Here is a 14,997-nt window from a genome sequence, read left to right on the forward strand (position 1 = left end):
GTGTTGGGGACCCCCAGGGCCCCCCCATCCTGCCCCATATCCCCCCCCCACGGCACCAGGGACCCCCCATCCTGCCCCATATCCCCCCCCCACGGCACCAGGGCCCCCCCATCCTGCCCCATATCCCCCCCCCACAGCACCAGGGACCCCCCATCCTGCCCCACATCCCCCCCATGGCACCAGGGCCCCCCCATCCTGCCCCATATCCCCCCCCACAGCACCAGGGACCCCCCATCCTGCCCCATATCCCCCCCCATGGCACCAGGGACCCCCCATCCTGCACCATATCCCCCCCATGGCACCAGGGCCCCCCCATCCTGCCCCATATCCCCCCCCACAGCACCAGGGCCCCCCCATCCTGCCCCATATCCCCCCCTACAGCCCTGGGGACCCCCAGAGCCCCCCCATCCTGCCCCATATCCCCCCCCACAGCACCAGAGCCCCCCCATCCTGCCCCATATCCCCCCCCACAGCACCAGGGACCCCCCATCCTGCCCCATATCCCCCCCCTACAGCCCTGGGGACCCCCAGAGCCCCCCCATCCTGCCCCATATCCCCCCCCCATCGCACCAGGGACCCCCCATCCTGCCCCATATCCCCCTCCATGGCACCAGGGCCCCCCCATCCTGCCCCATATCCCCCCCCACGGCACCAGGGACCCCCCAACCTGCCCCATAACCCCACCCTACAGCCCTGGGAACCCCTAGAGCCCCCCCATCCTGCCCCATATCCCCCCCCCACAGCACCAGAGCCCCCCCATCCTGCCCCATATCCCCCCCCCATCGCACCAGGGACCCCCCATCCTGCCCCATATCCCCCCCCACGGCACCAGGGACCCCCCAACCTGCCCCATAACCCCACCCTACAGCCCTGGGAACCCCTAGAGCCCCCCCATCCTGCCCCATATCCCCCCCCCACAGCACCAGGGACCCCCCATCCTGCCCCATATCCCCCCCCATGGCACCAGGGACCCCCCATCCTGCCCCATATCCCCCCCCACAGTGTTGGGGACCCCCAGGGCCCCCCCATCCTGCCCCATATCCCCCCCCACGGCACCAGGGACCCCCCATCCTGCCCCATATCCCCCCCCCACAGCCCTGGGGACCCCCATCCTGCCCCATATCCCCCCCCACAGCACCAGAGCCCCCCCATCCTGCCCCATATCCCCCCCCCACGGCACCAGGGACCCCCCATTCTGCCCCATATCCCCCCCCACAGCCCTGGGGACCCCCAGAGCCCCCCCATCCTGCCCCATATCCCCCCCCACAGCACCAGGGCCCCCCCATCCTGCCCCATATCCCCCCCTACAGCCCTGAGGACCCCCAGAGCCCCCCCATCCCACCCCCCCCACAGCTCTGTGGACCCCCAGACCCTCACGCCGCCCCCCCCCGCCCCTTGTCTCCGCAGCATGGTGCCGCCGGGGCTGCTGCTGGCGCTGGCGTGGGGCTGCTGCAGCCGCGGGGGGGCCGGGGGGGCGCCGGCGGGCACCCAGCCCCACGGCATCCGCCTGGCGGGCGACGTGACGCTGGGGGGGCTCTTCCCGGTGCACGGGCGGGGGCCGGCGGGGGTGCCGTGCGGGGCGCTGCGCAAGGAGCAGGGGGTGCAGCGCCTGGAGGCCATGCTCTACGCCCTGGACCGGGTGAACGGCGACCCGCGCCTGCTGCCCAACGTCACGCTGGGCGCCCGCATCCTCGACACCTGCTCCCGCGACACCTACGCCCTGGAGCAGGCCCTCTCCTTCGGCGGCGCCCGCCTGCGCGGCCGCGCCGAGGACGAGGGGCGCTGCGCCGACGGGCGGCCCCCCCGCCGGCCCCCCCCCGAGCGCCTCGTCGGCGTCATCGGCGCCTCCGCCAGCTCCGTCTCCATCATGGTGGCCAACGTGCTGCGGCTCTTTGCGGTACGGCCCGTGTTGGGGGCGTGGGGGACACGTGCGGGGGCGCGTTGGGGGCACCTGGGGCTCCGTCTCCATCCTGGAGGCCATGTTAGGTTTGTGGGGAGGCGTGTTGGGGCGTGTGGAGGTGTGTTGGGGTGTGTGGAGGCGTGTTGGGGGCGTGTGGGACACGTGTTGGGGCGCGTTGGGGGCACCTGGGGCTCCGTCTCCATCATGGAGGCCATGTTAGGTCTGTGGGGAGGCGTGTTGGGGCGTGTGGAGGTGTGTTGGGGCGTGTGGGACACGTGTGAGGGCGTGTGGAGGTGTGTTGGGGCGTGTGGAGGTGTGTTGGGGCGTGTGGAGGCGTGTTGGGGGCGTGGGGGACACGTGTTGGGGCGTGTTGGGGGCACCTGGGGCTCCGTCTCCATCCTGGAGGCCATGTTAGGTCTGTGGGGAGGCGTGTTGGGGCGTGTGGGACACGTGTGAGGGCGTGTGGAGGTGTGTTGGGGCGTGTGGAGGCGTGTTGGGGGCGTGGGGGACACGTGTGGGGCACGTGGGAGGTGTGTGAGGGCGTGTGGAGGCGTGTTGGGGGCGTGGGGGACACGTGTGGGGCACGTGGGAGGTGTGTTGGGGCGTGTGGAGGCGTGTTGGGGGCGTGGGGGACACGTGTGGGGCACGTGGGACGTGTGTGAGGGCGTGTGGAGGCGTGTTGGGGGCGTGGGGGACACGTGTGGGGCACGTGGGACGTGTGTGAGGGCGTGTGGAGGCGCGTTGGGGGCGTGGGGGACACGTGTGGGGCACGTGGGACGTGTGTGAGGGCGTGTGGAGGCGCGTTGGGGGCGTGGGGGACACGTGTGGGGCACGTGGGACGTGTGTGAGGGCGTGTGGAGGCGTGTTGGGGGCGTGGGGGACACGTGTGGGGCACGTGGGACGTGTGTGAGGGCGTGTGGAGGCGCGTTGGGGGCGTGGGGGACACGTGTGGGGCACGTGGGACGTGTGTGAGGGCGTGTGGAGGCGTGTTGGGGGCGTGGGGGACACGTGTGGGGCTCCGTCTCCATGATGGAAGCCATGTTAGGTCTGTGGGGAGGCGTGTTGGGGCGTGTGGAGGCGTGTTGGGGCACATGGGACACGTGTGGGCCTCCATTTCCACCATGGAGGCCATGTTAGGTCCGTGTGGAAGCGTGTTGGGGGCGTGTGGAAGCGTGTTGGGGCGTGTGGAAGCGTGTTGGGGGCGTGTGGAAGCGTGTTGGGGCGTGTGGGACACGTGTGGAAGCGTGTGGAGGCGTGTGGAGGCGTGTTGGGCCCATGCACCCCACGCGTGTGCCCGGACGCCTGGGTCCCCAGGCCACGAGCAGCTTCCAGAACCTTCCCCCCCCCCCCTTGGCCTAACGAGGCCGCTAACGAGGGGGGGGGGCGTTACCCAGAATGCCCCGGGGCGGCGGGAAGCGGCCGGCGGGGGATTAGGGGGGATTAAGGGACCGCGGCGTAATCCCCGGACGCCTGGGCCCCCCGGCAACGGGGGGGGGGGGGTGGCGCCCGGACGCCTGGGCCCCCTGGGGCGTGGGGGGGGGGGCACCCGGACGCCTGGGCCCCTGGATGCCCCTCCCTGGTTCCCCCCAGTCCCCGGACGCCTGGGCCCCCGGGTCCCCCCCCACCCCCCCCCATTGCCCGGGTGCCTCCCGGACGCCTGGGCCCCCAGGTTCCCCCCCTCCCTCCTGGCTCCCCGCAGTCCCCGGACGCCTGGGCCCCCAGGTCCCCCCCGTCCCCCCCTCCATGCCCGGACGCCTGGGCCCCACCAGCTCCCCAGCCACCCAGGTCCTGTCACCTCCCCGGACGCCTGGGCCCCCGGGTTGCCCCCCGGCTCCCCCACTCCCCGGACGCCTGGGCCCCCCGGGTCCCCCCCCCCATTGCCCGGGCGGCTCCCGGACGCCTGGGCCCCACCAGCTCCCCAGCCACCCAGGTCCTGTCACCTCCCTGGACGCCTGGGCCCCCCGGTTCCCCCCCGGCTCCCCCAGTCCCCGGACGCCTGGGCCCCCCGGGTTCCCCCCCCCCCCCCCATTGCCCAGGTGCCTCCCGGACGCCTGGGCCCTTGGGTGCCCCCCCACCCCCCTGGCTCCCCACAATCCCCGGACGCCTGGGCCCCCCGGTTCCCCCCCACCCCCCCCATTGCCCGGGCGCCTCCCGGACGCCTGGGCCCCCAGGTTCCCCCCCACCCCCCTGGCTCCCCCCAGTCCCCGGACGCCTGGGCCCCCCGGTTCCCCCCCACCCCCCCCATTGCCCGGGCGCCTCCCGGACGCCTGGGCCCCCAGGTCCCCCCCATCCCCCCACCTCCATGCCCGGACGCCTGGGCCCCACCAGCTCCCCAGCCACCCAGGTCCTGTCACCTCCCCGGACGCCTGGGCCCCCGGGTTCCCCCCCAGCTCCCCCACTCCCCGGACACCTGGGCCCCCGGGTCCCCCCCGCCGTGCCTGGGTGCCTCCCGGACGCCTGGGCCCCACCAGCTCCCCAGCCACCCAGGTCCTGTCACCTCCCCGGACGCCTGGGCCCCCAGGTTCCCCCCCACCCCCCTTGCTCCCCCCACTCCCCGGACACCTGGGTCCCCCGGTTGCCCCCCGGCTCCCCCACTCCCCCGACACCTGGGCCCCCAGGTTCCCCCCCGGCTTCCCCACTCCCCGGACACCTGGGCCCCCCGGGTTCCCCCCCACCCCCGCCATTGCCCGGGCGGCTCCCGGACGCCTGGGCCCCGGGGCGCAGATCCCGCAGATCAGCTACGCGTCGACGGCGCCGGAGCTGAGCGACGGGGGCCGCTACGAGTTCTTCTCGCGCGTGGTGCCGCCGGACTCGTACCAGGCGCAGGCCATGGTGGACGTGGTGCGGGCCCTGGGCTGGAGCTACGTCTCCACGCTGGCCTCCGAGGGCAGCTACGGCGAGAGCGGCGTCGACGCCTTCGTGCAGAGCTCCCGCGAGGCCGGTGAGTCCCCGCGGGGACAGACTGGGAGCACTGGGACAGACTGGGAGCGCTGGGAGGCACTGGGAGCGCCGGGAGCGGTGTTGGGCCCCGTTCTTGGCGAGCGAGAGCGACGTCAACACCTTCAGGTGAGGTGGGGCGGGCACTGGGGTGTACTGGGAGGGGCACTGGGATGGACTGGGAGGCACTGGGACACACTGGGAGGCACTGGGATGGACTGGGAGCACTGGGAGAGGCACTGGGACAAACTGGGAGGCACTGGGAGCACTGGGAGCGGTGTTGGGCCCTGTTCTTGGCGAGCGAGAGCGACGTCAACACCTTCAGGTGAGGTGGGGCGGGCACTGGGGTGTACTGGGATGGACTGGGAGGGGCACTGGGATGGACTGGGAGCACTGGGAGAGGCACTGGGACATACTGGGAGGCACTGGGACGGACTGGGAGGCACTGGGAGGCACTGGGAGCGCTGGAGCTACGTCTCCACGCTGGCCTCCGAGGGCAGCTACGGCGAGAGCGGCGTCGACGCCTTCGTGCAGAGCTCCCGCGAGGCCGGTGAGTCCCCGCGGGGACAGACTGGGACAGACTGGGAGCACTGGGAGGCACTGGGAGCGCCGGGAGCGGTGTTCGGCCCCATTCCTGGCGAGCGAGAGCGACGTCAACACCTTCAGGTGAGGTGGGGCGGGCACTGGTGTATACTGGGAGGGGCACTGGGAGGCACTGGGAAGGACTGGGACATACTGGGAGAGGCACTGGGACATACTGGGAGGCACTGGGACACACTGGGAGGCACTGGGAGGCACTGGGAGCACTGGAGCTACGTCTCCACGCTGGCCTCCGAGGGCAGCTACGGCGAGAGCGGCGTCGACGCCTTCGTGCAGAGCTCCCGCGAGGCCGGTGAGTCCCCGCGGGGACAGACTGGGACAGACTGGGAGGCACTGGGAGGCACTGGGAGCACCGGGAGCGGTGTTGGGCCCCGTTCTTGGCGAGCGAGAGCGACGTCAACACCTTCAGGTGAGGTGGGGCGGGCACTGGGGTGTACTGGGATGGACTGGGAGGGGCACTGGGACAGACTGGGATGGCCTGGGAGCACTGGGAGGGGCACTGGGACAAACTGGGAGGCACTGGGATGGACTGGGAGGCACTGGGGGCACTGGGAGGCACTGGGAGTGGTGTTTGGCCCTGTTCTTGGCGAGCGAGAGCGACGTCAACACCTTCAGGTGAGGTGGGGCGGGTACTGGGACAGACTGGGGGGCACTGGGATGGACTGGGAGGCACTGGGAGGGGCACTGGGACAAACTGGGAGGCACTGGGAGCACTGGGAGCGCCGCCTGCCCCCTTTTTCCAGACCAAGGAGCCCGAAATCCCCCCTCCCACTCAGGTGAGGGGGGAGACACTGGGAGCACTGGTGTCTACTGGGAAGCACTGGGCCATACTGGGAAGGGCCGGGAGTATACTGGGAAGGGCTGGGAGTATACTGGGAGGCACTGGGCCAAACTGGGAGGCACTGGGAGGCACTGGGAGCACTGGAGCTACGTCTCCACGCTGGCCTCCGAGGGCAGCTACGGCGAGAGCGGCGTCGACGCCTTCGTGCAGAGCTCCCGCGAGGCCGGTGAGTCCCCGCGGGGACAGACTGGGACAGACTGGGAGGCACTGGGAGCACTGGGACAGACTGGGAGCACCGGGAGCGGTGTTGGGCCCCGTTCTTGGCGAGCGAGAGCGACGTCAACACCTTCAGGTGAGGTGGGGCGGGCACTGGTGTATACTGGGAGGGGCACTGGGATGGACTGGGAGGCACTGGGAAGCACTGGGAGGCACTGGGATGGACTGGGAGCACTGGGAGAGGCACTGGGACAAACTGGGAGGCACTGGGAGCGCTGGGAGCACCGGGAGCGGTGTTGGGCCCCGTTCTTGGCGAGCGAGAGCGACGTCAACACCTTCAGGTGAGGTGGGGCGGGCACTGGGGTGTACTGGGATGGACTGGGAGGGGCACTGGGACAGACTGGGATGGACTGGGAGCACTGGGACATACTGGGAGAGGCACTGGGACATACTGGGAGGCACTGGGAGCACTGGAGCTACGTCTCCACGCTGGCCTCCGAGGGCAGCTACGGCGAGAGCGGCGTCGACGCCTTCGTGCAGAGCTCCCGCGAGGCCGGTGAGTCCCCGCGGGGACAGACTGGGACAGACTGGGAGGCACTGGGAGCGCCGGGAGCGGTGTTGGGCCCCGTTCTTGGCGAGCGAGAGCGACGTCAACACCTTCAGGTGAGGTGGGGTGGGCACTGGGATGGACTGGGAGGGGCACTGGGATGGACTGGGAGGCACTGGGACATACTGGGAGGCACTGGGATGGACTGGGAGCACTGGGAGAGGCACTGGGACAAACTGGGAGCACTGGGAGGCGCTGGGAGCGGTGTTGGGCCCCGTTCTTGGCGAGCGAGAGCGACGTCAACACCTTCAGGTGAGGTGGGGTGGGTACTGGGGTGTACTGGGAGGGGCACTGGGATGGACTGGGAGGCACTGGGATGGACTGGGAGCACTGGGAGAGGCCCTGGGACAAACTGGGAGGCACTGGGAGGCACTGGGAGCGCTGGAGCTACGTCTCCACGCTGGCCTCCGAGGGCAGCTACGGCGAGAGCGGCGTCGACGCCTTCGTGCAGAGCTCCCGCGAGGCCGGTGAGTCCCCGCGGGGACAGACTGGGACAGACTGGGAGCACTGGGACAGACTGGGAGCACCGGGAGCGGTGTTGGGCCCCGTTCCTGGCGAGCGAGAGCGACGTCGACACCTTCAGGTGAGGTGGGGCGGGCACTGGTGTATACTGGGAGGGGCACTGGGACACACTGGGGGGCACTGGGACACACTGGGATGGACTGGGATGGACTGGGAGCACTGGGAGGGGCACTGGGACAAACTGGGAGGCACTGGGAGGCACTGGGAGCGCTGGAGCTACGTCTCCACGCTGGCCTCCGAGGGCAGCTACGGCGAGAGCGGCGTCGACGCCTTCGTGCAGAGCTCCCGCGAGGCCGGTGAGTCCCCGCGGGGACAGACTGGGACAGACTGGGACAGACTGGGAGGCACTGGGAGCGCCGGGAGCGGTGTTGGGCCCCGTTCTTGGCGAGCGAGAGCGACGTCAACACCTTCAGGTGAGGTGGGGCGGGCACTGGTGTATACTGGGAGGGGCACTGGGAGGCACTGGGAAGGACTGGGACATACTGGGAGAGGCACTGGGACATACTGGGAGGCACTGGGACACACTGGGAGGCACTGGGAGGCACTGGGAGCGCTGGAGCTACGTCTCCACGCTGGCCTCCGAGGGCAGCTACGGCGAGAGCGGCGTCGACGCCTTCGTGCAGAGCTCCCGCGAGGCCGGTGAGTCCCCGCGGGGACAGACTGGGACAGACTGGGACAGACTGGGACAGACTGGGAGGCACTGGGAGCGCCGGGAGCGGTGTTGGGCCCCGTTCTTGGCGAGCGAGAGCGACGTCAACACCTTCAGGTGAGGTGGGGCGGGCACTGGTGTATACTGGGAGGGGCACTGGGACATACTGGGAGGCACTGGGAGGCACTGGGAGGCACTGGGAGAGGCCCTGGGACATACTGGGAGGCACTGGGACAAACTGGGACAAACTGGGAGGCACTGGGAGCGCCGGGAGCGGTGTTGGGCCCCGTTCTTGGTGAGCGAGAGCAAAGTCAACACCTTCAGGTGAGGTGGGGCGGGCACTGGGACGGACTGGGAGGCACTGGGACACACTGGGAAGCACTGGGATGGACTGGGGTATACTGGGATGGACTGGGGTATACTGGGATGGACTGGAACCAGCGTCTGCCCCCCTTCAAGAGCGAGGAGAGTGACATCAACTCCTTCAGGTGAGGTGGGTCATGCACTGGGACAAACTGGGAGGCACTGGTTTGTACTGGGAGGCACTGGGGTATACTGAGAGGGACACTGGGATGTACTGGGACAAACTGGGATGTACTGGGAGCACTGGGAGCGCCGCCTGCCCCCTTCTTCCAGACCAAGGAGCCCGAAATCCCCCCTCCCACTCAGGTGAGGGGGGAGACACTGGGAGCACTGGTGTCTACTGGGAGGCACTGGGCCAAACTGGGAGGCACTGGGAGGGCAGGGGAGGTGTCTGAGGGCGCCCACAGCTGCCGGGTGTTTGCTGGGAGTCGCCGGGTTGGGAAGGGGGCATACTGGTTCGTACTGGTTTGTACTGGTTCTTACTGGTTTGTACTGGTTCATACTGGGGCAGGGGGCCTGTGCGTGGCGCAGTCGGTGAAGCTGCCGCGGGAGCCGCGCCGGGGCGAGTACGGGAAGGCGCTGGGGCGGCGGGGGGGGTGCCGGTTCGTACTGGTTCTTACTGGTTTGTACTGGTTCGTACTGGTTCTTACTGGTTTGTACTGGTTCTTACTGGGGCAGGGGGCCTGTGCGTGGCGCAGTCGGTGAAGCTGCCGCGGGAGCCGCGCCGGGGCGAGTACGGGAAGGCGCTGGGGCGGCGGGGGGGGTGCCGGTTCGTACTGGTTCATACTGGTTCGTACTGGTTCGTACTGGTTCGTACTGGTTCGTACTGGTTCATACTGGTTCTTACTGGTTTGTACTGGTTCTTACTGGGGCAGGGGGCCTGTGCGTGGCGCAGTCGGTGAAGCTGCCGCGGGAGCCGCGCCGGGGCGAGTACGGGAAGGCGCTGGGGCGGCGGGGGGGATGCCGGTTCTTACTGGTTCGTACTGGTTCGTACTGGTTCGTACTGGTTCGTACTGGTTTATACTGGTTCTTACTGGTTTGTACTGGTTCTTACTGGGGCAGGGGGCCTGTGCGTGGCGCAGTCGGTGAAGCTGCCGCGGGAGCCGCGCCGGGGCGAGTACGGGAAGGCGCTGGGGCGGCGGGGGGGGTGCCGGTTCGTACTGGTTCTTACTGGTTTGTACTGGTTCGTACTGGTTCTTACTGGTTTGTACTGGTTCTTACTGGGGCAGGGGGCCTGTGCGTGGCGCAGTCGGTGAAGCTGCCGCGGGAGCCGCGCCGGGGCGAGTACGGGAAGGCGCTGGGGCGGCGGGGGGGGTGCCGGTTCGTACTGGTTCATACTGGTTCGTACTGGTTCGTACTGGTTCGTACTGGTTCGTACTGGTTCGTACTGGTTCGTACTGGTTCATACTGGTTCTTACTGGTTTGTACTGGTTCTTACTGGGGCAGGGGGCCTGTGCGTGGCGCAGTCGGTGAAGCTGCCGCGGGAGCCGCGCCGGGGCGAGTACGGGAAGGCGCTGGGGCGGCGGGGGGGATGCCGGTTCTTACTGGTTCGTACTGGTTCGTACTGGTTCGTACTGGTTCGTACTGGTTCATACTGGTTCTTACTGGTTTGTACTGGTTCTTACTGGGGCAGGGGGCCTGTGCGTGGCGCAGTCGGTGAAGCTGCCGCGGGAGCCGCGCCGGGGCGAGTACGGGAAGGCGCTGGGGCGGCGGGGGGGGTGCCGGTTCTTACTGGTTCGTACTGGTTCGTACTGGTTCGTACTGGTTCGTACTGGTTTATACTGGTTCTTACTGGTTTGTACTGGTTCTTACTGGGGCAGGGGGCCTGTGCGTGGCGCAGTCGGTGAAGCTGCCGCGGGAGCCGCGCCGGGGCGAGTACGGGAAGGCGCTGGGGCGGCTGCTGGAGACGCCGGCCGCCCGCGCCGTGGTGCTCTTCGCCAACGAGGACGACATCCGGTGCGCACCAGTACACACCAGTACACACCAGTGGGGACCAGTAACCCCCCCCGCGCGGCCCCCTGCTACGCACCAGTAACCCCCCTGGGTGTGACCAGTAGAGACCAGTAACCCCCCACCCAGCCCCAGCCCCCCTAGAGCCCCCTGGGAGGGGGAGGGGAGGGCGCAGCAGGGGCCCCCTTCCCCAGTATGCACCAGTATGCACCAGTATAGACCAATAACCCCCCTGGGTGTCCCCCCAGTTTAGGCCAGTAACCCTCCTGGTGTCCCCCCAGTATAGACCAGTAACACCAAGTCCCCCTAGTAGCCACCAGGGTGGGAGGGCAGGGTGCAGCGAGGGCCCCCTTCCCAGTATGGACCAGTATAGACCAGTATGCACCAGTGTAGACCGGTACACACCAGTATAGACCAGTATGCACCAGTAACCCCCCCAGGTGTCCCCCCAGTACAGACCAGTAACCCCCCTGGGTGGCCCTGGGAGAGACCAGTAACCTGCATACACTCCCAGTCCCTCCCAGTGGGGCCCAGTCCACTCCCAGTCCCCTCCCAGTCCCCCCCAGTGGGGCCCAGTCTCCTCCCAGGGGGGTCCCACCTGCTCCCAGCCCCTCCCAGTCCCTCCCAGTGAGCCCCAGTCACTCTCAGTCCCTCCCCAGTACCTCCCAGTGGGGCCCAGTCCCCTCCCAGTGGGGCCCAGTCCCTCCCAGTGCCCTCCCAGTCCCTCCCAGTAGGGCCCAGTCCCCTCCCAGTCCCTCCCAGGGGGGTCCCCCCCACTCCCAGTCCCTCCCAGGGGGGTCCCACCCCCTCCCAGTCCCCCCCAGTGGGGCCCAGTCTCCTCCCAGTCTCCTCCCAGGGGGGTCCCACCTGCTCCCAGTCCACTCCCAGTGGGGCCCAGTCTCCCCCAGTTCCTCCCAGCCCCTCCCAGTGGGCGCCAGTCACTCTCAGTCCCTCCCCAGTCCCTCCCAGGGGGGCCCAGTCCCTCCCAGTCCCTCCCAGGGGTGTCCCACCCACTCCCAGTCGCCTCCCAGTCCCTCCCAGTGCCCTCCCAGTCCCTCCCAGGGTGGTCCCCCCCGCTCCCAGTCCCTCCCAGTGCCCTCCCAGTGCCCCCCAGTCCCTCCCAGGGGTGTCCCACCCACTCCCAGTCCCTCCCAGTGCCCTCGCAGTCCCTCCCAGGGTGGTCCCCCCCGCTCCCAGTGCCTCCCAGTGCCCTCCCAGTCCCCCCAGTCCGGCGGTGCTGACGGGTGCCCGCAGGGGGATGCTGGCGGCGGCGGCTCGCGCCAACCTCTCGGGCCACTTCGCCTGGGTGGGCTCCGACAGCTGGGGGGCCAAGATGGCGCCCGTGCAGGGCCTGGAGGAGGCGGCCTGGGGCGCCGTCACCATCCTGCCCACCCGCGCCTCCGTCCCCGGTGAGTGCGACCCACGGCGCGACCCACGGCGCGACCCACGGCGCGGCAACGGGGCCCACGGCGCGACCCCGGGGCCGCTCGCGCCAACTACGGGGCGCGGGAGGGCGGCGTGGGGCGTCCTGCCCCAGCGCGACTCCCTCCACGGGGAGGGCGCGACCCACGGCGCGACCCACGGCGCGGCAACGCGACCCCCGGGCCGCTCGCGCCAACCCCGGGGCCGCTCGCGCCAACTACGGGGCGCGGGAGGGCGGCGTGGGGCGGCGTCGGCGTCCTGCCCACCCACGCGCCTCCGTCCCCGGGGAGTGCGACCCACGGCGCGACCCACGGCGCGGCAACGCGACCCACGGGGCCGCTCGCGCCAACTACGGGGCGCGGGAGGGCGGCGTGGGGCGGCGTCGGCGTCCTGCCCACCCACGCGCCTCCGTCCCCGGGGAGTGCGACCCACGGCGCGACCCACGGCGCGGCAACGCGACCCACGGGGCCGCTCGCGCCAACTACGGGGCGCGGGAGGGCGGTGTGGGGCGGCGTCGGCGTCCTGCCCACCCACGCGCCTCCGTCCCCGGGGAGTGCGACCCATGGCGCGACCCACGGCGCGACCCACGGCGCGGCAACGGGGCCCACGGCGCGACCCCGGGGCCGCTCGCGCCAACTACGGGGCGCCGGAGGGCGGCGTGGGGCGGTGTCGGCGTCCTGCCCACCCACGCGCCTCCGTCCCCGGGGAGTGCGACCCACCGCGCGACCCACGGCGCGACCCACGGTGCGGCAACGCGACCCACGGCGCGCCCCCGGGGCCGCTCGCGCCAACCCCGGGGCCGCTCGCGCCAACTACGGGGCGCCGGAGGGCGGCGTGGGGCGTCCTGCCCCAGCGCGACTCCGTCCACGGGGAGGGCGCGACCCACGGCGCGACCCACGGCGCGACCCACGGCGCGGCAACGCGACCCACGGCACGACCCCGGGGCCGCTCGCGCCAACTACGGGGCGCGGGAGGGCGGCGTGGGGCGGCGTCGGCGTCCTGCCCACCCACGCGCCTCCGTCCCCGGGGAGTGCGACCCACGGCGCGACCCACGGCGCGACCCACGGCGCGGCAACGCGACCCCCGGGGCCGCTCGCGCCAACCCCGGGGCCGCTCGCGCCAACTACGGGGCGCCGGAGGGCGGCGTGGGGCGTCCTGCCCCAGCGCGACTCCCTCCACGGGGAGGGCGCAACCCACGGCGCGACCCACGGCGCGGTCACGGGGCCCACGGCGCGACCCCGGGGCCGCTCGCGCCAACTACGGGGCGCGGGAGGGCGGCGTGGGGCGTCCTGCCCCAGCGCGACTCCCTCCACGGGGAGGGCGCGACCCACGGCGCGACCCACGGCGCGGTCACGGGGCCCACGGCGCGACCCCGGGGCCGCTCGCGCCAACTACGGGGCGCGGGAGGGCGGCGTGGGGCATCCTGCCCACCCGCGCCTCCGTCCCCGGGGAGTGCGACCCACGGCGCGACCCACGGCGCGACCCACGGCGCGGCAACGCGACCCACGGGGCCGCTCGCGCCAACCCCGGGGCCGCTCGCGCCAACTACGGGGCGCCGGAGGGCGGCGTGGGGCGTCCTGCCCACCCGCGCCTCCGTCCCCGGGGAGTGCGACCCACGGCGCGACCCACGGCGCGACCCACGGCGCGGCAACGCGACCCACGGGGCCGCTCGCGCCAACCCCGGGGCCGCTCGCGCCAACTACGGGGCGCCGGAGGGCGGCGTGGGGCGGCGTCGGCGTCCTGCCCACCCGCGCCTCCGTCCCCGGTGAGTGCGACCCACGGCGCGACCCACGGCGCGGCAACGCGACCCACGGCGCGCCCCCGGGCCGCTCACGCCAACCCCGGGGCCGCTCGCGCCAACTACGGGGCGCCGGAGGGCGGCGTGGGGCGTCCTGCCCCAGCGCGACTCCCTCCACGGGGAGGGCGCGACCCACGGCGCGACCCACGGCGCAGTCACGGGGCCCATGGCGCGACCCCGGGGCCACTCGCACCAACTACGGGGCGCGGGAGGGCGGCGTGGGGCGGCGTCGGCGTCCTGCCCACCCACGCGCCTCCGTCCCCGGGGAGTGCGACCCACGGCGCGACCCACGGCGCGACCCACGGCGCGACCCCCGGGCCGCTTGCGCCAACCCCGGGGCCGCTCGCGCCAACTACGGGGCGCCGGAGGGCGGTGTGGGGCGGTGTCAGCGTCCTGCCCACCCGCGCCTCCGTCCCCGGTGAGTGCGACCCATGGCGCGACCCACGGCGCGACCCACGGCGCGGCAACGCGACCCCCGGGGCCGCTCGCGCCAACCCCGGGGCCGCTCGCGCCAACTACGGGGCGCGGGAGGGCGGTGTGGGGCGGCGTCCTGCCCCAGCGCGACTCCCTCCACGGGGAGGGCGCGACCCACGGCGCGACCCACGGCGCGACCCACGGCGCGGTCACGGGGCCCACGGCGCGACCCCCGGGCCGCTCGCGCCAACTACAGGGCGGCGTGGGGCGGCGTCGGCGTCCTGCCCACCCACGCGCCTCCGTCCCCGGGGAGTGCGACCCACGGCGCGGTCACGGCACCCACACGTGACCCACGGCGTGACCCACGGCGTGCCCCATAGCACCCCATGGTGTGACCCATAGTGTGACCCACGGCGTGCCCCATAGCGCCCCATGGTCTGCCCCACGGCGTGACCCATAGCGTGACCCATAGCGGCCCATGGCCTGCCCCATGGTGTGACCCACACCGTGCCCCATAGCGGCCCATGGCCTGCCCCACGGTGTGACCCATAGCATGACCCATAGCACCCCATGGCCTGCCCCATGGCGTGCCCCATAGCGGGACCCAGCGTGCCCCATAGCAGCCCATGGCCTGCCCCATAGCGTGCCCCATAGCGTGACCCAGAGCACCCCATGGCCTGCCCCACCGCGTGACCCATAGTGTGACCCACGGTGTGACCCATAGTGTGACCCACGGCATGCGCTATAGCACCCCATGACCTGCCCCATGGCATGACCCGTAGCGTGACCCACGGTGTGCCCCATAGCTCCCCATGGTCTGCCCCACAGCATGACCCAT

At 71.7% G+C, this 14,997-nt stretch overlaps 1 protein-coding gene across 1 annotated transcript in view; it reads left to right on the forward strand.

Moving 5' to 3' along the window:
* Positions 1-1,578: 1,578 nt before the first annotated feature.
* Positions 1,579-14,997, forward strand: part of LOC135325431 (metabotropic glutamate receptor 6-like) — a 37,318-nt gene continuing 23,899 nt past the window's right edge. Inside the window, exons 1-4 of the mRNA XM_064503499.1 lie at positions 1,579-1,897; positions 4,625-4,841; positions 10,396-10,531; positions 11,780-11,934. Coding sequence (XP_064359569.1) covers positions 1,619-1,897; positions 4,625-4,841; positions 10,396-10,531; positions 11,780-11,934 — 787 coding nt within the window. The 5' untranslated portion in view covers positions 1,579-1,618. The remainder of the gene's footprint in view (positions 1,898-4,624; positions 4,842-10,395; positions 10,532-11,779; positions 11,935-14,997) is intronic.

This window comes from Dromaius novaehollandiae, chromosome 37 (assembly GCF_036370855.1).
Source record: "Dromaius novaehollandiae isolate bDroNov1 chromosome 37, bDroNov1.hap1, whole genome shotgun sequence".
Taxonomy (NCBI): Eukaryota; Metazoa; Chordata; class Aves; order Casuariiformes; family Dromaiidae; genus Dromaius; species Dromaius novaehollandiae.